The following is a 21,803-nucleotide window of genomic DNA, read 5'->3' on the forward strand; positions in this document are numbered from 1 at the left end:
CTACAATAATGAATGAAACATTGGCATTAATTCAAAGCCGATAGATTAGCTAGTGCATCTACAGTAATACCACAAATTTCATTAGCCTTACAGTCTCTCAATGCTTGCAAGATTACCAAGTTCCGCCGGAATTACTCCAGACATCATATTGTCCTCTACGCTTCTAGTTAACATACAATAGAAATGAAATTATAAATAGAAAAGGTTTGTTACAAAGTTGACATTATAATATAAAAAAGGAAATAACAGATAATTAGAAATTTACAAAGTTGTCAATGTGCTGATGTTTCCAAGTTCCTTTGGGATTGGTCCAGTTAAACGATTTCCAATTAGAGAACTACAAACCAAAAAAGGAAAACCTCATAATACACACTAGAAACACACAAAAAAAAGTAAGGAAATAGAACTAGCTTTTTGATGTCAAACCTGGGTTATTGTAAGTTAAAGATGTACAATACATAAAGAAGTAATTACATGTTAAAAATTTGCCCCATGGAACCCCATTCTGGAGGGATGGTACCACTGAGAAAGTTTCGAGTTAAGTCTCTGTAGGAATAAAATACACAAGTCAATATACTGCTGAATATGTTTAAAGTTTTACCAGCCACTAAATATGATATAATGGGTCGGTTATCCATTTAAAAGTAATAGTAACCTACTTGTATCTTGTTAATTACCAATCAAAATAACACAATTTCATATATTTTCGTACCAAGAATAGAACGATGTTTTCTACGAATAAGCGTAATCAATATGTAAGTGTGTTGCTATTTTTGGTTAATTTTGTAGTATTGTACGTCCAAGTGAGTTATCAAGTCACTAGGTGAATTACTAAGGGCTAACTGCTTAGAATAGCAAGAGAAATCAATTTTTTGAACTTTTTTTTTGTAATATCAATAATAGTAAGGTACGGTACTTACACATTGCTAACCAATCATAGTAACATGAGTTTTCATGAAATTGGTATTATTGATGAATCTACTTTTTTTTTGGAATGGTGTGTTTAGAACTAACTCCAACTCACCATATAAGCTAAGGGTGAATGCCACTCAGAGTAGACTGCATTGTTTTAGCCAGGTTTACGCTATCGCAGAGTGGCTCTCCAAGGAAAAATTCCACAGGCATGTCAACCCTAAGGTTCAAACCATGACGTGTGGGTAAAACCCAAGGTGCATCTGATCAGGATTCATTTGCTATTGATGAATCTACTTACCATGTAGTGCTAAGTTTGGTATCAACATTACTATCACTAGAGTATGTTGCAATAAATGGTAAATGGATAATATAGTATCTAGCTAAACAGTCAACCTTATTTCAAATAACAAATCCAAGAAAGAAGTGCGTACAGATTTTGAAGGAAAGGAAGATTGGTGAATTCCGGAGGGAGAGTGCCTGGTAAACTTTGCCCTTTAAGACTTCTGTATGCAAGCCAAAATACCGTCCAAAATCAAGAGTTACTCATTATTCAAATATTCATAAATCCTAATATATAGTTGTGTGCATGGAATCGTAGATGGGCAAAAATTTTCAAATTTACTTCTGATACTTGACAACCATCTTTGAATTGTTTATCAATATTGCCTAATTACATATAGAACTACATTACTTAATACTATCTAAAGCTTGATCCGAGTTTATATGTATGTATTAGTACTGTAACTAAGAGCAAGTAAAGAGATAATTACATGCTAGTGACATGGCATATAGTGTTGTTAAGATCACAGTTGCAACGGACGATATTCTCATACAATTGATCAGTAGAACTTATCCAATCAACACACGGATCCTGGCTGAAATCCCAATCTTTACCCAACTTCTTTCCTATTTCCCTCAATGCATCCACTGCCAAAAAAAAAAGTATCGAAATATATAATTAAATCAAAAACTGAAAATATCAAAACTCGAGTTCCTATTCAATATTTATCGATAATATATCTTTTAAACCTTCGTTGGAAGGAAGAAGAGTTGTGCTGATGGATGCAAAACCAAAGGGGAGTAATGCAACCCACAGAATTATGATTAACATGTTGCTTCTACCCACAATATTTTCAAGATCATACCATGTATATATATATATCTACATTACTAGCTTGCTTTATAGTATATATAAATGAGAAAGTCAACCGAAAGTGGCCAAAACTACTAGATGTTGTGAAGGCGACGACTTTGGTGTTTAAATGTACTGTAAAATTATAATATGATCTATATATGTAATATATAGTACTAACATGTTGCATTTTTATATATCTATAAATATTCTCTGGATCCTACTATGGGTATAGCTAAGTGATATCAACTGGAAACTAAGGTTGTCAAGGCGAAGACTTTGGTACTTAAATTATTTATGGTTATTATGTTGCTCTAATTTGTACACTAAGGGAGCAATGCAATCAGAGTTATGACAAACATGTTACATATATAGAATTATATAAGTACGTATATTTGATATATATACATATGGGATGTTGCTCTTTTTTTAATCATATATCGGATCAAACTATCGGGTACACAAAATATACATATGGTGACATTGGTTAATTAAAATCATCATTTGAGAAATAAAAAAATATTGTTAATAAATGTTTCATTACTACTCAATTTAGAACGTGAAAGCATGAGTTATGTGATCAGAGACTACTTCATATGAAAAAGCATTTTGCAGTCCTAATTTAGGGATCCAATCACAATTAATTAATTAATAATATAGAATGTCAGACAATTAACTAAATATTTTTTTTAACGTCTTAAACTACCCGAATGCCTACAAATGGGCCACCAAATTAAAGATTGTTTGTTTACCTGTTGGAATTGGAATACAGCGGTTGAATTTTAGGAGAGAGATATATATATAGATAGATTTGATTTGATTGAATTTCCAACAGTAATAGTAATAGTATATATCTACTGAGCGACGGCAAAATCTCTGTCTATGATTGAGGTTTTTTTTTTTTTTTTTTTCCTTCCAACCACGCTTCTTTCAATCTTTTTATGATGATTAAATTATGGGAAATGATACCAATCTGGGTGCGTTGGATCATTATCATTATGTCTTTTTAGCGGGATCATGCAAAGATAAATTTGTTAGTATTTATATTAGAAAACTTTCATATGTATAACTAGGACGGTTTGCGGGTATCCTTATTTAAGAAAGACAAAGCCGAAAGGCCCGAAACTATTCAATCACATATATTTTTTTACTAGATTTCAGGCCAACATTACCTTCTTTAATCAAAGAAGTCGATGTGAATAGTACCTTTTTTCTCTCTATCTCTATTTTCAGTATAAATAAAACATATGTCAATATTTAATAAAAATTTGAGATTAGTTGGGTAGTAAAGTCTCTCCTCTCACATGGGAAAGGTCTCTGGTTTGAGTCTCCCCACCCCACCATTTTATTTTATTTTTTTACTTTTAAAAGTTACATAATGTCCCATCTTGTTTTGAAAGATGCTTACTGCAGCTCTTTAACTTCTTTGTTATTTCTTTTTAAACCCTAAAACTTTAAAATTCATGGAATCATATATGTTTTGTAATATTTATTTTATTAACATTTTGTTTTTTTTAATTTTAATTTTTAATTTATTTTGTTTCTCTTATTTTAACATTTTGTATTTTGTAATTTTTATATTTTTACATTTTGTAACAATTTTTTGTTTTCTATAAAAAAAAAATTTTCAAAAGTTTTTGTTTTTAAATTTTACTTTTGGGGTTTTTTCAACTTTTTTTTTTGTGTAATAGTACAATTTTTAACATTTTGTTTTCTATAAAAAAATTCTAAATATTATGTTATATTGTTTAGCAAAATTTTGATATTTATTTGTTTTATATATATTTAGTTGAATTTTTTTTTGTTTTATATTGACTTTTGAGTTTATTTTATCAACATTTTTTTTCCTCATTGTTTTGAGTGACATAAACTTGATAGTGTATCGGTACATTGTCACTTGTCATACCATGTAAAAATGCCGTAAGCATACTATATTAAACAAACATATGGTCTGAAATGAAGTAACAACGTTTGTATATGTTGTGTAAATATATTTGTGTTTATATTTCTTTTTTGAGAGTTTTTTTAAACTTTTATGTTTCGCAAAATTATTAATATGAAAGTTAACATAAATAAGATGTTGTGTTTATGGTATTGCATATAAGAATAAAAACGCAAAAAGAGGTAAATTTTGTCCCGCAATGCGGGGCTTGAACTACCTAGTTATCAATATTAGATATGTTAAATTTAGTTTAAATTTTTTATTAATAAAAAATTGATCCATATGATACTTTGAACTTTATATTGAAATATCTTTTAAAAATATGTTCGTCGAAGTTATTTACTATGATATATTTATTGACATTTGAATATCACAAAATCGTAATATGTCTATTGAAGTTGTAGACTGTGTACATATGGTTATCGATATTTGAATATCAAAAAGATTTATAATAGGTCAATGTCATTTTATTTGTTTTATTGTTACACATGGCGTATTACATTCTGATTTTGCACTATAAATAAATAGTAGTTATTTTGAGATGAAACATATCCTAATTAAAATATGTAAATTAAAATACGATAATGTTAGAGGTGTTTTCTATAAAAATGATATTTTTACATGTTTTGTTTTTGTTGTGTGTCATGATAATTCATTAAAAAAAAACTTCAAAAAAAGATAATCATATAATTTCTTTAAAATATTAATATGTTTACATTAAATTTTATTTACTTTTATTAAATTATTTTTGTATTTATGAAATAGAACGTAATATTAGGATATACATTAGTTATTATTCTATTAAATATATACTATATATTATTCTATTAAATATATATATTAACTATTATTTTTAATTTAACATATAAAACATTATCGGGTAAAAAATGTAAATTTATTATGAAAAAATAAAAAAAGTATAAATTAAAGTCAAAATTAAAACAAAAGTCAACATGAGAAAATTAAAAGCTATCTTTTGTCAATAAGTTATTAGAGCAACTGTGTTTTAGTATATTAAAGATTTAAAGATAAGAAGATTTTGTATTGTAACATCCTAAACTTTTTGATCTTTGATCTTGACTTTGTCGTTAGTCAATCGGCAAATTCTATCGTTTGACCGTTAGTTGATCTTTGACGCCGTTAGTTTCTTTAACTGTTAGGCGATTTATTTGTTGTTAAATGATGATTAATGTGCCTATATGTGAAGATGTTATTGAATTATGTGATGCTAATTTGGTGTATCGGTTCACCATTATGTGCCTTAGACGTTAACTGATCTACCGTTAATGTACATATTAGCTTCGGGCCTTAGTTTTTATGCTAAAATGACTTTTTGGACTTGTTGGTGTGGACTTTAGCCAAGCCCAATCCTTATGCAGAAAATTTAAGATAAAATCTGGTCCATTAGGTTAAACCAAGTATGATAACCTCCTTTTAAATAATCATTATCATCTAATAACCTATTTTCACTAAGTTTTACCATTCTCTCACTTTTCAACATCTTTTTCTCTCAAATTTCGTGAGTTACTTCCTGGAAATCAGTAGGTAACATATTCTTATTTATTATGTGTTCATTATAATGATCCTTGCTTATGTCTAGAGATTTCCATACCCGAAAATTAACATTTTCGGAGATATTTTGGGATCTCAATGATGACGAATATGCAAGAAGGGTTGAGTATAGTAAAATCATTCTTTTTTGATGTTTTTTTAATGTTATGTAGTTATTTGAAATAATCTTCACTCACACATATGGATTTCAAAACGATTTGTAACATTTTAATGATTTTTTTTTTTGTGAGATCCAGTGATAAACCTATTTAAATGAGATTTATTTACTATAATATAATCCTTACTGAAAATCATGAGTTTTGCAAAAAGAATCACTTGATTTGGTTGAATAACGAATCGGGAATCTTGTTTTAAAAATTTATAAAGATGTTGTAACGTTTTTGTTGTTTATTCTCTAAAAAAAAATTAAAATGAATTATATTCAAGAGTTGTATTCTTTGATGAAAAAAAAAGATTTTGCAAAAAGAATCATCTAAATCCGTTTGATATCGAAATAGATATCGTGTTTTGAAGGTTCACACATTTAGCAATTTAATTGAAAAAAAAAAAAGAAAGAAAGAAGAACAGCAGCTCAAGCCCGTCGATCTGCATGTCCCATCTGCCTGTGTCACGTGACATCATGCTGATGTCAAAGTCAACCAGAATTTACGTTTTTAGTCCCTTCAGTTTTAGATCTGTCTGTTTTAGTCCATGCACTTCCAGACTTGTCGTTTTCAGTCCCTGAAGTTCCTGAATTCACATAAAAGGTCCCTAAAGTTTCAATAAGTGACACTTTTGATCCTTGTGGTTTTGAGAGTGATGATTTTGATCCCTATAGTTTGAAAAGTGACAGTTTTGATCCCTGCAGTTTTGAAAATGACAATTTTGATCCCTGCAATTCCGAATTGACATATTTGGTCCTTGCAGTCTAAAAGATTGAAATTGTTGTTTTGAATCTTGTGAGATTGAAATTGTAATTTTTGCGCTTTATGGTTAAAGATTGAAATTGTCAGTTTTGAATCTTGGAGTTCGAGATTCAAATTGTCATTATTGAACTAAAAGTTATTGAATATTTAACACCTTAAAATAAACATATTTATTAATAAAGCATGATCTTGAGTATTCATTAAAAGAGAATGATAGTGAGTAGTTGCTAAAAGAAACTTAGCATATTAGCATTAATTGGACTCTTCTGTACATCGTAGGTTCCGAAGGTGTGAGTATTCACTGTTGAATCTTAATTGGTGTGACATTTTGTTATTGCTTTTTTATTGAGGTAAGATAACATTTTTCATCACCTGATGGTACAACAAATATAGTTTTTATAAGTTAAAACCCCCAAATGAATATAATTGCATACTTGTATTATTATGGGATTATATGGGAGGTTCTTATGGTATATGTAAGTTTACCATTCATGATAAATGATAAGTTATATATGTTTCAAAGGTATGATAATATGCATATGTTATGAAATGATGAAATGTTATGATTATATGAACGTTTGTGCGACTTGAACACCTAGTCACCAGACTCATGATTAGGATTGTCATGACACGTGCACGATTAAGGGGCCTAAAGTAAAGATGATTATATGTAATTAGTTTAGGTGAAAATTAGCATAAGCTAATAAAGATAATAAGTCTCGAGCATACGTAAGATGTTGTGTTAAGCTTAACCCGTGCTAGTTCCTCAGAGCTAGAGCGCACGTGGTCACGTGGTTTGGGAATCATGATACCTCCCGTGGCATAGTTATGTTTGAGTATTTCGGGTGGAGTAACTAACTACCATTGCGTAAAGGCATAAACAGTTTATTTAGTTGGAAAGACAATGTCATTTCCTTAACGACGCTGATGGACCACGTTATGGTTTATTCAGTTGGAAAGACAATGTCATTTCCTTGACTCCATGTATGGTCTACGACCGCCTGCACACAAACCCCACATCCCTATGTAAGTGACATAAGTCACTTAGCCTACGTCTGGGCAAAGTTAAAGTGTAAAGAAAGATATGAAAGAAAAGTTAAGCACATTAGGAATTTATGTTTATTGTGTGCAATGCTATGTATGTGATATTAACTCTTATGACACGTTTTTGTTAATATATTATGAAATGGAAAATGTTTTCATTACTATGTTACCTTACTTAGCTAATTTATTAGCTAACACTTGTTATTTGAAAATGTTGTGCCTTCAGGATAAGCAAGCTTGAGCTAGGAAAGGATTAGCTCGGTGAGATTGGTAGAAGTAATAAAGAAGACTAGCATAGTTTGTTAAATGCTTAGACTTCCCTTAGCCTTACGCTTTGGCTACTTTGTTTATGATTTAAGACTGTAATAATGTGGGCATTTATGTTGGTGTCAAGACTTAAATTTCATTTGTATTGTTTTGATGATGCACTTGGTAACATCATTTATGAAAGGTATTATCCGGTTACGGATGAGGCAGTTTTTTTAAGTGATCATTTTTCCGCTACATTTTAAATGCCGTTTAGCAAAATTTTTGAAAATCCAAGTTTTTAAATGACGAGTGCTACATGTATCCTAAATATAATTGGAATTTAGTTATTAATAACAACAATGATTATCTTAATTATAGTCTGGTTACAATTATCAATAATACCAATATTACAATTAAATTAATTACAGTTAATAATATAAAATAAAATATTGATATAAATATGTAACTTACCTAACTTTTAACTATATGTTCTTATTCAAATAGACATTATACAATAAAGTATTAATTATTTATAATTTGAGTTAAAAGTGTAAATTGGTGATAAGAAACCACAAAGTGTAAATTAATTTATACATGTGTTAATTTAATTAATTTTAAGCAATTGATGTCAATTGAGGTTAGGTCAGTTGCCTTTTAGTATATATTAAGATTATCAATGTTTGTTACATATGTGCGAAAAACTTTGGCATTTCAAAAAACATATTTACCTAAAGATAATCTTACAATCATGTTTAAAAGTTTGTACTATCCAATACATATATTTATTTTTTCACGAAAAAATATTTTTTGTTTTTTTTTAAAGGACAAAAATTGTTGAAGAAACCAAAAACAAAATTAAAAAGGCGACATAACAAAATTTGAATAAGGTAAAACGTGACAAAACCTGAGCGATAATATACGAAATGTGTAACGTGTCACTTGATAAATGATGCCACGTGTCAAGAATTAATAGGCATGGTATATATAGTAATGTGGCATAAATGAGTTAAATAATACATGGGATTACACATACATCTTATATAATTGGTCACCTTTTATAAGTAGGTTCTAAAGGATTTATATGATGATAGGGTTGTAGCTCACATTCTCATTAAAGGATTTCTCCGGATATCGTATTTACATAATCATAACCTTGTACGCAAGTTTTCAATATAACGTTCTTGGTTTTTAGAGTATGCTGGGTTTTGAAAAACTATATGGTATTCAGTTTTGTTATTATTCATGTTAATTTGGATACACATAAACAGTGTTGTGTGCATTTAGGGACGGGACGAAGGTAATAGAATTTGGGGTTTTTAAAATTTGGAAAATGAAAATTATGAAAAACAATATAAATAAAGTGTTTAATCTATTTTCAAATTTTAGAAAATAATGTTTTTTTGTTTTTTCTTATGGTACATAATAAATTGATCAATCATCCTTTTATATTAAGATTAGAAATTATTCCATCAACCATATACATGTAATCAAATTGCTAAACCATGAAATATACTTGTTTGATATATATATATATATATATATATATATAGTATCATTTATATATTGTATCCTGTTACAAAATAACAAGAACTGAATTGATCACCGCTACAAAAATGGGTATTAGTCTATGTTTACTTTACACGGTTAACAAGAAAACTGTGTAAAATGGAAAAACCGGAAAGTTTGACACAATAAAAAATATCCAAATTAATCGTTCTCAGATAGCAGCTTCTTTGTATCGTCTCTCTTTCGCAGTGACTCACTGAAAGAATCAACTGGGTACAGATCAATTGCAGATGTCGAAGAACCAGTGCATGGGACTGATATTTTCTCAATTTGGCTCTCATTTATCATCTCAAGCTGCTTCATCATTTTTTCACGATCCAAACGACTCATAGAGCCTCTTTGTTCAGCAACAAATGCTTGAGGAATGTTTCTTCCTTCAAGCATGCTAACCACTGATGACATCGTGGGTCTGTCGGTCGGAGAGATTGTTGTGCAAACTAGAGCCAGATTTATAACTACCATTATCTCTTGGACATCGTATTTTGAACCAAGTCTTGGATCAACTAGTTCCAGTAAGTTATGCGAAATATTCAAAGAGTTGGCCTACAATAAAGAGGCAAAGGAGATAAAGTAAAGATAGTAATTTCATTTTTAGATCAGTTCACTTTTGGATGGATTGTATTAAACATATCTTAGTTTCTATATATCTAGTTTCCTTATATTACTTTCCATGTATTAGTTTAGGCTACTCTATAGATATAGTCTCTTGTAATCCCTATCGATTAACAATCAAATACAATATGTTTTATAGATTGGATCAAGGGTCTACCACCTTAGGGCAAGTGAGTGCAACCAAACCCGCTGGGAAAATATAATTGGTTAAGTTTAGCGTAACTTTCGTATAATTTTCATATAGATAGTTCTACTTATGAACCCACCAACTTTGTAAATAAACACTATTAGTCTTAGTTATGACAGTATCAATAAAAAGGATGGCAAAAAGGTAAATGGGTCAAAAGTAGCTCAAAGGAAGAGTCAAGTTCTAAGGCGTACCCATCCCAAGGTTGGTTATTGTAAAACAAACCTTGTCAAAAAACGAATACAAAATTGGGTCATCAAATTTTAAGTGGGTGTCAAATTATCTATAGAAGTAATGTACAAGGAGGCATACCCACTCCACATTAAAAGAAAGGCATGTGTTGTCATCTCTTAATTTTATATATTTTACTAGGATTCTTGTCTATTTTTGGTGGTCACTTTACTTGTAAAATAGTTTGAGGTAATGAACAGACAATTGTTTGCAGGTCATACTTGCAAACTTGACGTAACCTGTACACGCAAAAACACACTTTTTTTTATCCAACAGATTCGGCCGCTCCATTTTGTGACCTTTAGAAGCAACAAATAGGACCAATAAATGAAATAATATAAGCTAGGAAAGATTCATGTTATTTACCCGGTCAAGAAGAACAAACAGATTCTCCTTGGCTTTGTCAACAATGTTGCGCATTCCACTCACAATCTCTAAAAGGACAATTCCATAGCTATATACATCTGCTTTATCCGTGAGGTAACCACGCAATGCGTATTCAGGAGCCATATATCCACTGAAATTTGTGAAGAGAAATGTTGAAGTTGGATCACTCGCAATTTAGATACAAGTAACAGTTTCAAGCCATATACTTATTAACAGGTCAAGTTGGCTAGATTTTAACCATAATATGAATCAACAAAACAATTAACAAAAGGAAACAGGTCAAATGGGTAAAACGAGCTGAAAATCGCCAACTTTTGAATGATGGTTAAACTAGAAAAGACCAACATGGTGAAAAGGAGTAAGTTAACGTGAAATGACTCACTAAGTTCCAGCTATACGGGTGCTAATATGTGTGTTGTCCTCTTCATCAAGCTTAGCCAAACCGAAATCAGAAATTTTGGCATTTAAATATTTATCAAGTAGCACATTACTGGCTTTGATGTCTCTGTGCACAATCTTTAATCTTGATTCTTCATGGAGAAAAGCCAAACCTTTCGCTATTTCGATGCAAATTCTGTACCTTGTTGGCCAATCAAGTTCCAACTGCCATTCTTCAGGCCCTTCAATTGAATTTGTCAAAAAATAGTTTAGAAAAGTGATATAAAAAATGGTTACTGAGTGGCTTTATATTCTCACAACATGCATTTATGCTCCCACTTAGAGTGCACTTATTCCCTTGGGACAGAGGTGGCAAACTTGACCCATTAAGTAATTGATGAGTTGATTAGGGTAATCGTTTATCCCTAAACAAGTCAATTGGGTCATAATATAGAATTGAACTGATAGGTATGCAATCAAATGGGTTGCATTGTTCCCCTTTGTACCAAATAAAAAAAAAAGTTTTGGGTAAACTGAATCCAAAGCAGCCTGTTTTGACTCGTCACTCAGCCTACCCATTTTTCACCACTACATTAGGTTTTCCCTTCCTGAGCGTCCAGATTATTGGAGTTAAAGGGTAACCAATTTCATGAATACTGATGGAAATAAATGAATGGAAAGCTTGTGATTTACCAAATAAAGCACGGGCAAGGCTGTTATTTTCCATATATTCGTATGCTAGCAGCAACTGGTTTCCTTCGATACAACATCCATGCAACTTCACGAGATGTGGGTGTTGCAAAGCAGAAATCATGCCTAATTCGTTCAGAAACTCCCTATTTCCTTCTTTTGACTTGGAGGAAAGCTGTTTCACAGCTATTAAGGTTCCATTGGGCAAAACTCCCTTCAATAAAAGACAATTAGTTTTCGGCATACTAGAAGTCACATTGATATTTTGTAATAGAGAAAGTAATGGTTTACCTTGTAAACAGAGCCAAAACCACCTTCTCCAATCTTATTAGCATCATCGAAATTGTTTGTTGCAGTTTTGATTTGCCTTAATGTAAATGAACCAGTGTTAAGCTCTAGGCCACTCAGGTCTGTTGAAGATAAATGAGTTTAGTAACATGTAATTGGAATACTAACAAAATTGACTTTGAAGAATAGGGCATATACATGGCAATTTTGACCCACTTACTTATAAATGGTTTTGGGTTGTGTTTTTATTTATAATGAGTCAAATGAGTTACATCAAAATTTTAAGTATAAGGTGAATGGGTTCAGACTGAGTATGCCAAAGTCTATATGTAAGGTATACAACCTTTTAAATCGTTATATTTAAAGATGAATTGTTTAATGGGATTCCGTAGACATAATGAGACAAATAGTTATATATATATATAAATAATATTGTCAAACATGAGCAAACACGGTTTACGAGTCAACCCAAATCCGCGTATTTCGCCTCCACGCTAAAATGAACCTTGTCAACACATTAGCAGACCCACCCATCTTGAGAAGTCTATAGTAAATACCTAGGTTATTAGCATCTTTCTTATGTAAGGAACCCCACCACCACAGAACTCCTAGAATTAGGAGGATCAAACAAACTGCTCCAACCACAATTCCAGCCACAGTCCCTCTAGAGACACCGTTATCATTTCTGAGTCCTTCTATTGGCGGAACCCAAAAATCTGAACAATTAAAATAAAGAAGGTTAAAAAGAAGGGTTAAGGAGGAAGATCAAAAATAAAAAGAAGGGTTAGATGCATTAAACGGTGTCTTTTCCAAGAAAATCGAAAATGTGCACTTTCTTGCGGATAACTAACAAAATACATAAGCACATGGCATAAATTTCCCTGAAAGTGTATTTATGCAATGGTACCCGTTACCACTGCAGTTTGGCTCCACATGTGAAGTTGAGAGAGGTGGGTTCAATTCTTGGGGATGCCCAAATCATGTGAGTATTAAGTGAAGGTATTTTATAACCCTTACTGGGTGGGATGATGGGGATCCAATGTGGTTCCGAAGACAAGGTGCCCTGCATTACCTTTTTTCTTCTTGCTTCATTTTGCATAATTCTTACAAATAGTACATTTAAGTACAAAGTCCAAACCACGACGACCAAATATATTGCATAGGAGGTAATGGCTTACTTGGATTCACAGATATAGCTGAAATAAGAGGACCATATACTCCTCTAACTGGGATATTGGTTGTTCCATTTCCGGCCCAATAGAGTCGGATTTCTAAAGTAGTGCTAACATTTACAGTATAACTTCTGACAACCGCTTTCTCAGGTCCACCAGCTTTCTCGCTGATGTCAAAATCCTTTTCCACCAGCTCACCCTAACAAAATACCACCCATTTACTGGCATTGAGTTTTATAAAAAATAACAAAGTTGATCCTATATCACAAAGATAAGAAAGATTTGACATTGAGAGTATACTCTATATCGGTAGATTCTACCCGTTTAATCATGAATGGATCGACTTTGGCTGTGTTTTCTTTTAAACGGTCCATACCAATATTTCAGCTAAAAAAATGAATGGTTGAAAGTCCCACGTCCAAAGTCAATCAACAATGCATATAACCATCTAAGTTTTTGTATTCAACAATCTAAATGTTCATTGTGTTAACATTTTTGTACTGTAGCAGTTAATTCCATAGAATAACAATCTACTTTTCCCTATGTTATTGACTTATTGTTGCGACAATGTTCAAAAAGCACATTCAAAGTTGGTTTTAATTCAACTTGTAACAAAAACATTGACTTAACTCTTGTATGTAAAGAAGCGTCTAAGGGGGTTTACCCTGCGGCCATTTGACCTTTTACCAACCCGCCAGACCCAGACATCTTGTCAAAAGCCTAGATATTTGCTACTGTACTAGATATATCCAGCTCAGTAACAACACTTAAGGTGTTTAGTTGTATTTATTAATTCATGACTAGTTACCTGAATATAGATATCAAATACACGTCTCCCAAGGCTGCCATAGGTTCTAGCATTGGTGAAAAAGATCTCGGCAAAGTGAAGGCTTACATTGTAGCTTCCATTTTTCATACATATTGCATAATATGTCAAAGATAATCCTGAAACTCGTGCACTCATATACAATTCAGAGTTACTTAAGAGTGTAGAATTATTTGTAACAACATAATTGTCAGGAAGACCTCCATCAAAGAAGTGACCAGTACTACTAAATCCCCATCGATCTCCGGTTAAATAGAAACCCCCACCAGGATTTGTATCATCTTCGTATACTGTTTTCCCAACGTCTAGCCTCTGTCCGCCACAGTTGATATACAAAGAAGCATGATCTAATCCAAAAATAGAATTAATAAGTCATAAACTTCATGAGAGATAGGATTTTAACTTTAACTTACTCGTATTACAAACTATATTCCGCAAGCAATCGACCTCTTTACTGGTAAAATAGTACAAAATTAGAAAGACTACAACACACAGAAATGAACATTAATAAATCTTTATTGGATAATAATCCATGACAGAGGAACTTACGAGATGGTGTCTTTTGAAAACGCAGCAAACATATTTCTGCAAGAAATTATAAAAACAGCAAGAGAAAGCAGGAGAAAGTTAAATGCAACAAACTGATTTCAACACTTTTAGGTATGGTCTATATTTCCTCATTCTTATAATAAGGGAAATTAGATGATGTTTTCCCATTTCCGAACCTTTTCATCCCCCAACACCCCGCCACCACCACCTCACCAAGATTTTACCTAGTGAGGTTCGAACCTCAGACCTCTTGTGAGGACATCAGGTTGGTTGACCATTAGGCTACCTTTTTGGTGGTTTTGTACACGCTTACAAGTGCAGACATTAATTCCCTATAATTGTTAGTCCCTTACAAATAAATAAGTGACCATCTTGTACACATTTATAAGTGTGAATAGATTAATACTATACATATTCTAAAATATGTATGTAGATTATATATCTGTAGTGATAGGGGCTGGTCTTACGTTTCCTGCATCTGACAATTTGATATCCTGGAGCTTTCATATGTGAAATTATTGTAGGATAGATCACTGCAAGAAAGTTTACAACACTGGATGTTACTATAACCAATCAAGAAGCATGCTGCAACATCATTGGTACATTAACAATATATACTGCAGATAATAAAGAACATAACACAATCAATAGAATCATAAATGACCCACTTCACTTAGTATACTCATACACTTTTGTTTTTAGTCAAACCACTTACATTTCATTTCGTGAAGTCAGCATCCATTCAGGCACACTTCCAGATAGCAAGTTTCCAGTGAGATAGCTACATATTCAAAATATATACCAGTAAGACGTATGTTCAAATAACAAACAAATGAGAGTTAGAAGTATTTAGGACAGTGATACAAAGTAATGAGATACTTGCATGTAATCTGTGTCATATAGTTCACGGAACCTTTCAGGAATGGATCCATTAAGCTTATTAAAACTGAAGTCTCTGAAAGAGCAAAATGAACAGTTAATAATGGTGTGAAATCTGGTGAAACTGTACTAGCACAGCTTGAACCAGTTACTTAGCAAGGTTCTCCTTTTTATGACTGACAATAAACTTAAAGAAACTATGGCTTATGGGATGCAAAAAAAGGTTCCTTTAAAGCAGAAAAAATCATCAGAAGCAGGTAAAAGCAACTTACAAGACTTTCAGCTTCTGATCCCCCTCCCCCAAAGCCAAAGATTTAGGTAATGTGCCAATTAAATTGCAACTCCTCAAGATCCTGGAAAGATTGAGTTTAGAATGCACTAAAAAAGGAAACTCGTTATGCTTGACTAAAAAAAGCAATGCGACTCACAAGTCTTCGAAAGGTGTTGCATTCCTAATAGGTGGACAGAGTGTGTCGGGTCCTCTCAAGTCGCTGATTCTCCTGCATCACTTGATTCAATCAACAAAAATGCTTGAAATTCATAAAATGATATACCAGGATTTACTAACAATTTTGTCAAAGATTCTGAGAGAGTGATGCTAGAAGGTATTGGCCCCTCCAATCCACTGGCCTGAATCCTTCTGCCAATAAGAAACTTCAATTGTTACCAATTGCTATATACAAAAAGTGGAAATGAAAAAGTCTGCAACATCACGAATGCCTCACAAGGATTGGAGACTTGGCCAATCTCCTATAAAAGCCGGAATCTTCCCAGACAAACGGTTAGCACTAATCTGACTGCAACCAAAACAGAGGGTTAAATTAGGGAGCTACATTTAGCCATATAAAGAATAACTTACCCTAACCAGTATTAGAACTCACAACTCCTTCATAGTGATCAATTTTGAAAATGATGCGGGCAACTCCCCAGTGAAATAGTTGGAGTTCAGAAATCTACATATGAAACCATTGTATTTAAAAATCGATAAGAAAATAGATAAATCATTAACAATACCAACAAATTTCATGAAGTGTTACAGTTTCTCAATTTTCGCAAGATTCCCAAGTTCGGCGGGAATTATTCCAGACATCAGATTGCCTCGTACATCTCTGATTAACAAAAGAGTTGAAATCATAAACCACAAAAGCTAGTTACAAAATCTAACATTAGTCAACGATAAAAAGAAATAGATGCATATATGAATATGAATAGATCTTATACAAAGTAGTCAATGTGTTGAGGTTTCCGAGTTCCTTTGGGATTGATCCACTTATACGATTCGCCAGAAGGGATCTACAGAAGTTCAAACATATGTGATATGTCAGTGCCAACTTAAACAATATCATAAGGAATCCCATTTTATATTGAAACATTATACACATAGGTAATGAAAGAAGTACATTTCCAAAATTTGCTGCATGGAACCCCATTCTGGAGGGATGGTACCATTGAGATAGTTGCGAGTTAAGTCTCTGTGGGAATATATATGAAAAAACAAAAATGAGCCACCGAATTTTAAACAGTTCATGTTTGAAATTTGTAATCGATAAAACCAAGAAAGAAGCGTACAGGTTTTGAAGGTAAGGAAGATTGGCAAATTCTGGTGGGAGAATGCCTTGTAGGCTTTGTCCTTTAAGACCTCTGCATATCATAACACCATTCCATATAACAAAGTTACTATCTCAAATCAGATCATCAGCAATTGTGAAATATAATAACCACACTATTGTAACATATATGTATCCTTAAAATGCATATCAGACATGAATGCATTACATTAACTCTTAATAGCAGTGAACTTTCAAAAAAAAAATTTGTTATCTACATTTTACAAAGACAAATATCAAGACAAAATATAATGTTTCACACATTTTTTCTTTACGGGAGTTGATGAACATTTTGAGTTATTCCAATTTGCATGTTAAAATGTTATGAGTAATTGTAAAGCATACATTTTACAAAGTGTGTAAGTATAAAATCAATAATGCAAATATGATATATTTGGAAAAGTTTCTTTATTAGAAAAACATCACATCAACAACATAAGCGGGATGTGAGGAGGTAAAATGTAGATATATCTCTACCCAAAGGTAGAAAGGTTGCTTCAAAAAGGACCTCCAACATAGGACTTAATCCCTTAAAAATATTTTTTACGACAAGACGAAGTCAAAGCCGAAGAGGGGACCTAGAGCTTGGTCTTATATTAAGAGAGAACAAAAACTCTCTCTAGAGATAGAACATAGAACTCAACTTGGTAATACATTTTACTATTTTTATTTAAAAACATCATGTCTGTGAAATCTTTTTATATTTTATGGGAATTGATATTAGTACCATTGTTATTTTTTTATCACAACTATGCATTAAATATTTGTATAGTATACTGTGATAGTTGTACATTGTGGTAAAAAATATAATAAAGGTACCAATAGCAACTCTCAACTCTCATATTTATACATTGTGTCTACTTTCTTTTAACAGCCAACTAAATTATTTATAGTCCGAACTCCAAACTCCATCTAGGATAACCCAATGGCTAAAGGCTACCTTCAGCCGGCTCAACCAAGCCGGACACAACCAAGGAACGTTAGTCCAAAAACCTATCAACCTCCCGGCTGTAGACACGACGACGAATTAATGGTCAAACCCGGTCTCCAAGCCAAAACCCTTCATTGCAAGACTACTCCCATGCCAATCATTCTATGAAGGGATAGGCCTATATACTTTTGATATCATTTGATAAAAAGGTCTTTGAAAAGGGAATATAATGCTAACAAAATAATATAAAAGGATAGCATAAAGGGTTTAATCACTGTATAACCAACGAATTTTTCTTTTTGTATATGGTTGCCCAGTAAACATTTTTATTGACATTATATTCCCCACAAACTTGTAAAATTTGTACATGGTTCACTAACTTTTGACCTATTACCCTTAATAGACGTTTAAATGCATTTTTCCTTTAATAAATTGTGACGTGGATATTACGTGGAAAAAAAATTAAAGAGTTTAATCACCAGATTACCAACGAACTTTTCCATTTGTCCATGGTTTCCCAACAAACCTGTAAAATTTGCACATGGTTCACCAATTGTTGACCGGTTAATATCTTTTCAGGTGATCTGGCAATGACGTGAACTATTTTAATATAAGATATGAATTCCGAATCAACAAATATATATATATATATAGGGGTTGGGTATTGTAAAACAAATATTAAAGTAAAACAAATAAGACAAGATCTTGATCCTTAGATCATGGTTATATTGATGCACGAAGATTCACAAACCAATTGATGTACGATGATTTTCATGAGGCACGGTGATTATCACTGAATAAAAACCTATTGTTTTATTTTTTTTACTTTAATAGTTGTTTTATTTTACCTAAAACCTATATATATATATATATATATATATATATATAAAACCATATCCCTCCCCTCCCCGTCGCGGTTAGGGACATTAGATAACGAAGAAGACATATTTCGGTTTAGGTTTCATGCCAACTGGGGGAAAGGAGAATGAACATTTGATTCTTATATACAGCTTTGGTGATTTGAAATCCATATTTTCTTATTATTAGTCCACGTCATTATCAACTAAGTGTCACGTCACCTAAAAAAAAGGTAATCGATAAAAAGGTCATGTATTGGTGAACCATGTACAATTCTACAAGTTTGTTGGGCAACTATGTACAAATGGAAAAGTTCTTTGGTGATTAAACTCTTTAATTTTTTTTCCACATGATATCCATGTCACAAATTTATTAAAAGAAAAATGCATTTAACCGGTTATTTTAGGTAACAGGTCAAAAATTAGTGAACCATGTACAAATTTTACAACTACATGAGGAATATATGTCAATAAAAATATTTACTGGACAGTCATGTACAAAAAGAAAAGTTCATTAGTCTAGTGAATCAGTGATTAAACCCTAGCATAAAACATTGCTCACTTGCATACAAAAATGTTTATGGCAAACGTACTCAATAGTAGCAAAAAATAATACAATTGGGAGAGTGAGGGAAAGAAAAATTTACACGCTAAAAACATGGCGAATGGTGGTGCTGTTTGGTTCATATATACAAGTTACATTATCCTCGTATGTTGAATTTTTCGGAGCCAATGGTGCCCAACCACATGGATCTTGGTTGAAATCCCAATCTTTTCCCAACTTCCTTCCGATCTCCCTCAACGCATCCACTATATGGACATAGATAAAACTATAAAAGTCACTAAATCACAGTTTGCGAAATATATATCCTAATCGTAAGCAGTGTAGTAAAAGTGAACTGCTTAGACTTGTCAAACTTGATTAAAACACGTGTGATTTTCGGTCAAACTTTCTATTTTAAATTTTCCTTTTAGGATTTTTTATTTTTTACGAAAGATAACTTCTTTTCAAGAAAAATGATAAATCTTTTTAAAAATTAGTCTAAAAATTCTCTTAAAACGTGACATGTGTTATCCATAAATTCTCTAATCTAATCCTAGCCTCTGATTTTTTCACATGTCATCGTCCAAAGATTTTTATACAATTTTATTAGGAGGATTAATCATTTTTTTCTTTTTTCAAATTCCCTTAACAAATTGTAAGGCCATCTACATTCACAACTTAACTAAACAATACTATTCAATAAATAATTAGTTTTTTCATTTTATATTTATCCAACCCAACTAAATAAATTTTTACACTATTATTAACAACCTAACCAAACAATATTCCTAACATATACTATGTTTTACATATAATACATTTTAGTTAAAAAATTAATTTAAAAGTATACGATAGGTTATTTATTTATCATATATATAAAGATATATCTTGATATTGTAGGCAATAAATGAGCAGTGAAAATTTATATATTTTTAAACTTTTTTTAGAAAATTAAGAACTTCAAGATAATAACCATTTTCAAGAGATAAACTCCAGTGAACCACTTTCATTACCTAGTTTATTTTTTAAGATTTAATCAATTACATTCTAAAAATTACATTGAATATGGTGTTTGAAAAAAATATCTTAGTAATTTTTGTTGTTTGTATGGTGTCAAATATTAGTTGATAGGCTAAACAAGTCGGTTGGATATAATGGAGTTTATCAGATTTTTAAGTTTATATATATATATATATATATGTGCCGACTGAACAAAAATTTTGTAAGCGATAGTCTAAGAGCCAAATTAAATACGAACAATATTTACAAAATTTGAACTTTCACCAATCTCCCCAACTAAGATCTCTAGATCTTTGATCTATTTTTAAACTATAAGTAGCCAAGGATTAAGGATTAGTTATGTTTATTCTTTTATACAACTTCAAGTTGTAATATTTCTATATAAAATCCTAATCACGGTTTTGACCAAGCTGAGTTCGAGTTTCCAAAAACTCGTAACTCCCTCGCCGAGTCACGAGTTTCTAACCTTGATTATAACAACAAAACCGATACCAACCCAAAAGAGCAGACTACGAAAAACGTTGACCGTATGCAATTATATCTTTACTCAATGAGAGATACTACTACTTAGGTAATAGTAAATATTTTAGTTGTTACGATCGAATATATTTTTATACCATATAGACTAACCTTCTTCGGATGGAAGAGCAGTTGTGTTTATAGATGCTAAACCAAAGGGGAGCAATACAACACATAGAATTATCAACATGTTGCTTAGATATTTTAATTAAACATTTTGAGGACAATCATATATATAATAGCAGAGAATGCAAATGTATATTACTGTAGTACTAGTAGTTGGAATAATAATTGCTACAAAGAAAAAGTGACAAACATGAAGACTTGTCTGTAGCTAGTCCTCCTGACTCATGCATTTTAAACGTACTAGACACGAGAAGGTAAAAATAAAAAATCTGAAGGAAGTAAAAATTTAAGAGATACATCGATGATCAGTTCATTTCATAGGTACGTCTTAGGTTATTTTCATAGTGCCAACTCAAACCATGTGGGCTTTCGGTTTAAAATTGTCGAATGCAAATACATAAACGCTTTAAAAGCAAAATTCACAAATAAGTGCTATAATAACTTGGGATATACCTCTATAACCATTTTCAAGGATAAACTTTGTTTGTTTAAAAAAGTTTACAAATTTAAAAATTTAACAGTTTTTTGATGTTTGACTAAAATTTTTATCATGTGTGTACTCAAATGTAATATTCTAAATAAAAACATTGCTTTTGTCGTGTCGGTTCATTTCATAGGTTCCTAGGTCGTCAGTCAAAAAATAAGTTGACTGGTAGCGATTAAGTAATTCAAGAC

General features: G+C 31.7%; 1 protein-coding gene across 1 annotated transcript; it reads right to left on the bottom strand.

Moving 5' to 3' along the window:
- Positions 1-9,334: 9,334 nt before the first annotated feature.
- On the bottom strand, positions 9,335-21,252 carry LOC122590555 (probable leucine-rich repeat receptor-like serine/threonine-protein kinase At3g14840). The gene is made up of 24 exons (XM_043762753.1): positions 21,114-21,252; positions 19,567-19,729; positions 17,094-17,165; positions 16,925-16,996; positions 16,746-16,817; positions 16,562-16,633; positions 16,406-16,477; positions 16,250-16,321; positions 16,093-16,164; positions 15,953-16,024; positions 15,797-15,877; positions 15,529-15,600; positions 15,361-15,426; positions 15,113-15,178; positions 14,646-14,681; positions 14,510-14,550; positions 14,079-14,443; positions 13,277-13,469; positions 12,656-12,814; positions 12,102-12,220; positions 11,814-12,024; positions 11,125-11,362; positions 10,722-10,872; positions 9,335-9,868 (listed from the first exon to the last, which is right to left on the bottom strand). Exons 1-24 carry the CDS (start codon positions 21,190-21,192, stop codon positions 9,467-9,469), a joined length of 3,018 nt encoding a protein of 1,005 aa, XP_043618688.1. The 5' UTR covers positions 21,193-21,252; the 3' UTR covers positions 9,335-9,466.
- Positions 21,253-21,803: the final 551 nt, after the last annotated feature.

The sequence above is a fragment of the Erigeron canadensis genome, chromosome 3, assembly GCF_010389155.1.
Source record: "Erigeron canadensis isolate Cc75 chromosome 3, C_canadensis_v1, whole genome shotgun sequence".
In the NCBI taxonomy this organism is placed as follows: Eukaryota; Viridiplantae; Streptophyta; class Magnoliopsida; order Asterales; family Asteraceae; genus Erigeron; species Erigeron canadensis.